At 41.1% G+C, this 6,000-nt stretch overlaps 1 protein-coding gene across 1 annotated transcript in view; it reads right to left on the minus strand.

Annotated features, from left to right (window-relative positions):
* The window catches only part of CUL5 (cullin 5), a 39,021-nt gene that overhangs the window by 29,279 nt on the left and 3,742 nt on the right, over nt 1–6,000 (minus strand). Inside the window, exon 2 of the mRNA XM_015414815.1 lies at nt 91–200. Within this exon, the coding sequence (XP_015270301.1) occupies nt 91–161 (71 nt within the window). The 5' untranslated portion in view covers nt 162–200. The remainder of the gene's footprint in view (nt 1–90; nt 201–6,000) is intronic.

Raw genomic sequence — 6,000 nt, forward strand, 5'->3', positions numbered from 1 at the left:
CTAGAACAATGCTTATGATGGTATTACAAAATGCCATAGCTGTATTTCTATTACAGCACTTAAGAACTGCAAGTTGTAAGAATTACTTACGAAAACAGATCAAACCACTGCTGCTTTGTGACGGATTCCTGGCGTAAAAGCTTCAGAACAATAGGTCGCATGAAATCCCATTTGTCCTCAAACTGAAGTGCACCTTTATTCTTCCAAGAAAAGAAAGAAACATGCATAATTTTAATGCAGGTCAAATATAAACCGCACACTTCTTCAGAAACAAGTACATCAAACCTTGCTCAATAAGTCCAAGTGTGCAAAGAATTGCAGCTTCAGTTGAACAGACCGGTTGAATGGCCACTGCCTTTTAATAACTCACTGCAGGATACCTTGTGATGTTCATGATCATAGAACGGTATTTGCAGTCTCTGGGAGAATATGCATTAGCATGTAACACAGCACATGTCCTGGCTTTCACCCAGGTTCAGAGGTCCAGATTCCAGAATGATGAATCAACAACCCTTTAAGAGGCCCTAATAATAGACCCAGGCTCCCTATTCCCTAGTAAAAGTTCAATTTGTAGTAGCCAGTGAAAACTGCTATTGTTGAATAATGGGCCAGAACCTGAATTTAACAAGAAATAAAACTATGGCATTACCAGGAAACAAATTATGTAGAAATTTTTAAAAAGAGCCAAATGAGATGTTTCATTATGATGTCTGGGTTGGACCCACCTGCTTTTTTGTTCAATCTCATCCAATTCCACTCCTTATTAACAGCCCCTGTTTCACAAGGCCTTTGTCCATGCAGGTTCCAAACACAGCCCTTCTGGTAGTTGAACGGGACTCCCCCTTACGTTGTGGTTTTGAACACAATTACAACAACCCTCATGACCAGAAATGACAACCTCCAGAATTGCAACTGTGGGCCACTTTATAAAGTACATATTATTCTCAGAAACCAGTATTAAGTACAAACCTCTCCAGATATATCCAGCAGTAAACCAAAGCTCTGGTGAACTATGTGCACTCAGCAATTAATATGGGCCACTAAGTTCCTTCTCAAATGACAACTGACAAAAGATATTCTGGAAACATTTTAAAATGACTGGAGGCAGTTGTGCATTGCCCTTAAAATTGCTGTTTTGTTGCTAAAAGCCATGGTGGGAGTGGAAGAAGCATTCCACCATAGTTGTCTCTTTAAGATGGGCCCGCACAGGCACCAATTTACATCTTCTTATACTCCTGCTTTGAAGAGTTAGGTAAAAGTCGAAGCTGAAAGGGAATGAATCTGTTCTCCCTTAGACAGGACTGATGTGTTTTTTTTAAAAAACAACAACTTTTATTAGGATAATACACGTTCACATTATATCAACTTCAATATATATCCTTTTCTTCTTACTCCCCCCCTTTTCGTAGGCTTCCAACAGCGTACCCACCACCAGCTCAAACCTTAAACTCTAACATGTCTCTAATCTTTTATCATATAGCTATAGGTAACAAATGTTCACATATATATCATTATGTCCATTTCTTTTCTCTTTTACATCCACTTAATAATTTTCAAAGCAAATCAGATTGTCTTTCACATCCCAATATTTCTCTAAATAGTCCTTAAAATCTTTCCAGTCCGCAAAAAATTCTTCCGCCTCCAAATCTTTCAGTTTTTTTGTCATTTTGTCCATTTCTACCATAAAAAGCAGTTTTTTAATCCATTCTTCTACCCCTGGTATTCTGTCCAGTTTCCAATTTTGAGCATACACTATTCTTGCTGCTATTATCATATACCACATTAATGCCTTAGACAGGACTGATGTGTTTTTTTTAAAAAACAACAACTTTTATTAGGATAATACACGTTCACATTATATCAACTTCAATATATATCCTTTTCTTCTTACTCCCCCCCTTTTCGTAGGCTTCCAACAGCGTACCCACCACCAGCTCAAACCTTAAACTCTAACATGTCTCTAATCTTTTATCATATAGCTATAGGTAACAAATATTCACATATATATCATTATAAGTCCATTTCTTTTCTCTTTTACATCCACTTAATAATTTTCAAAGCAAATCAGATTGTCCTTCACATCCCAATATTTCTCTAAATAGTCCTTAAAATCTTTCCAGTCCGCAAAAAATTCTTCCGCCTCCAAATCTTTCAGTTTTCTTGTCATTTTGTCCATTTCTACCATAAAAAGCAGTTTTTAAATCCATTCTTCTACCCCTGGTATTCTGTCCAGTTTCCAATTTTGAGCATACACTATTCTTGCTGCTCTTATCATATACCACATTAATGCCTTAGACAGGACTGATGTGATGAGGCAGAGCCTGATATGACTGGGGATGTATATGCAGACTGAGCCAGGTATTGGACACAGACCTGCCTCTGATTTTTTCAGCTTGCACTGTGAACAATACACATAGATCCAAACTGCACATCTGCACCAACCCAGGCGTTCCTCTATTCAAAGACAGGTATATGAGGGAAAAGAATAAATGTTCAAGTTGATTGATACTGGGATATGCTGCTATACTAGTGAAAGTCTTAAGCACTGAAAAATATAGATGCAAAACTACCATGGACTTTAGATAAACTACAGAATGCTTTGACCCCATCAATCCCATCAACACCATCAAATGTGTCACTAACAAGCATAGACTCTCAGTCTACACAGAACTGGCTGTAAAGATCCTAACCACCACCACTTAGCCTTCCACCAAGGACCCTCAGTAACATAAGGAACTATTCAGCACCACCAAAACATTTCACAAAGCGGTACTCCAAAGGGACAATAAGGAAGAATTCTCCCGAGTCTCCTGCCATAAATCTGGCCTGTTGCAACTCATGCAATATGTTTTAGAACCCCAGAGTACAACTGCCCACTTCTCCTCCTCCCGCTCCATCTTCCTCACAGCTGGCCAAGACTGAAAGCCTCAAGGACAACTTGCAGCTTTTCCAGGTAAAGCAACAGGAGTTGCACACGGCTTGACACAGCTGACAACTTTGGGTAGGGATAAATTCCTGGAACAAACAGAATCACCACACAAAATGAGGGAGAAAGTACAGAGCAGCTGCCAGAAAGCTCCCATCCGCCCAAAGCTGCTCCTCTCAGCAACGGCTATTGGCTCAAGGGATTCGCGGGAGACTCAGAACCAGAAAGAATATATGAGGAGTTCTCTACCTTCTTATGAACTTTATTTTTATCATCATCAGTTTCTGGGCACCAATGCTAATCATTCCCTCATACAAATCAAGGATCCCCCCTCCCATTGCTTGAAAACCTTGTGGTTCTTCATTGCCTAGACGTTGCCTCCTTCGTACACATACTACACAGGGAGAGCCACAACAGAGCACAATGCCACCCTCTACACATCACTGATGTGCTCAATATAGCTCTCACCATCCCCTATTTGAATCGAGAGTTTCAAGAAAGAAAGAAGGCCCAGTTTCTGTTATACCCCTTGTCCTCTCCATGGCACTGTGCAAAATCATCTTCTTGAGCTCCTGCTACCATTTTAAAACTTCATGCTGTAATTTCAGCTGCTAACTGGTAGATCGAGGGCCATCTCCTACTGCACGTAAGCACAGATAAAGCAAGACTTGACCTGTTATTACCTCTAACATCTACTTATTTTCAAACAAGTAAAGAGAAGCATTGCTACTGACAGCACCATATATCTAAAATAATGGATTAAAGCATTCCGAAAATATCATGCCGTGTTCCCAATATGAACATGCTGTGATTATCTTCAGAAGTCATGCATAGTACACAGAAAGCAGTCAATGAAAACACTGAGTCATATATCTCGAGATGGAGTCTGCTACACTGCTTGTTCGGTTCCACATGATCTTTGTAACATGGTGTTCTAGGAGCTGAGATCATGGGTAACAAGAGAGTCAAGTCCAAAGAGTCCCTGAATCCAGCTATACACACGCATTTCAAATCATTATGAAATCTGATCCTATGCTCTACAGCCCATTAACAACTCTTTTACTGCTGTGGTTCTAATACTGCAACTGCAAAACAGCTAGAAAAGAACCAGAGAGAGGGACTTTAATTAAAAATGCTAGAAGAAGAAGAGAAGAGAGATTGGATTTATACCCCGCCCTTCACTACCCAAAGGAGTCTCAGAGCGGCTTACAATCTCCTTTCCCTCCCCCTCCCCAGAACAGATACCCTGTGAGATAAGTGGGGCTGAGAGAGCTCTCTCAAAAACTGCCCTGGGGAGAACAGCTCTGAAAAAACTTATGACTGACCCAAGGTCACACCAACAGCTGCATGTGGAGGAGTGGGGAATCAACCCCAGTTCTCCCAAATTAGAGTCCATGCTTCTAAACCATTACACCAAACTGGCTCTGGTAAGTATTAGTCATAAAAGAACTCTATGATACAATATTTTCCTCAGTTCTGCATTACTTGCTGCTAAACTCTGAGGTGCCTTCTCTTTTATAATAGGAAGAAAAGGGCATGAACCACAGAACTGAACTTATAATTACAAACTAAAAGTAAAATATATTTTTAAAAGTCTAGAAGCGGCTTGAAAATAGCTGGCATCTAGCCGCCAGGGTGACAAGAGCTATAGAGTAGTAATAGCAAAACCGAGCAAGTCAATTACAGCTATTAGATCCATTTCGCTAAGAAATTTGCTGGTAAGTACCATTGAACAGGTGGGAGTGGTGACGCCTAGGAAACCAGCCATAGCTTGATCAAACAGGCCTGGGAGATGCACAGAAGAACAGCGGACATAACAGCAGGGGCCCGTGGAGAAACACGGGTTTATATATGCAATGACAAGTGATGAGGGCTGCTACAGAAGCAGCAGCAGAGTGAGGCCACTGGGAAGGGGGGGGGGAGTAGTAACATGATCCTACCCATGTTTACTCAGAAGGATGTTTCCACTTATGTAGCTTAGTTAAAGCTCGCTTTTCTCGCAGTGACTCGTGGATTACAAAGTGAGACAGAGAGGGAAAAGGGAATCATACAGTGTAGGACATCAAATGAATAATGCAATAGGACTAACTGTATAGAACTGAACAATGCAAGCAACAGAATGATCATACAGGGTAAGGTGCACATGAACAATGCAGATTACAGCTCTTGGCCAGCCACAGATTTTATTCGGTGCCTTCCATTTAGGCTTGCGGGTGTTTGCGGCCTGTGGAACTTCATTAGCATACCACTTACCTAGTTTTAGATCTCTTTCTATTTCAAAGTTGCTTGGTAGCATTTAATTTAAAATTATCCAACACACCTTGAGTGCTTATGGCGAGCACTTTGGGCAAGAGTGCAGCTTATTATTTCCTTATTCTTACCAAGAGGCAAGGCATCAAAAACAGATACAAAAATCAAGGGCAGACGCTCAGGTTCAGGTGAGCCCCTGAAACCCTGTTTCTCAACAGGCTGGCTTTGATCACACCTATGGCTATGCCTCTTCCATTTCTCCCACTGTCCCTAACAGGAAACTCATGGATGCCAACATTTTCACTTCCTTGCGTGCATGCGCGGGAAATTCTATTCCGAAGGCCAAGAGCAGGGCACTAGCAGACCTGGAAGCAACAGTTATTCTAGTTATCAGTTAAGCAAACCCCGACCTCTGAACTACTTTCTATTATCAACTGCCTTTCCCAAATGGCAATGCTTTTGAGCAGGGATGGCCAAGATCTATTCTCAAGAACTGCTCCGGCCTCTAACATTATCGTGAGAACCAGAAATGTGCAAGCCTTGCACAGATGATCAGGCATTTATAAAACTGGCATCACACAGTGCACGTATTCTGATGCTGTACCACTGAGATCACCAAGGAACAAACAAGCTTCCTGAAACATCCTCTTATGAAGTGGATCGGCAAGTCCTTTCCTTTCCATGAATGTGCATGAGAGATCAATCAACTCTATATGGACTATACAATGTCTCATTTTTCTTCTCTTGACAAGTGAAACTGCTAGCAAAACATTTTGAGTGAAGTTTGCTAAGGTCAACAGGGGCCAGATAAAGATACTTCAGAG

The sequence above is a fragment of the Gekko japonicus genome, unplaced genomic scaffold, assembly GCF_001447785.1.
Source record: "Gekko japonicus isolate JY-2015 unplaced genomic scaffold, Gekko_japonicus_V1.1 scaffold1956, whole genome shotgun sequence".
Lineage (NCBI taxonomy): Eukaryota > Metazoa > Chordata > Lepidosauria > Squamata > Gekkonidae > Gekko > Gekko japonicus.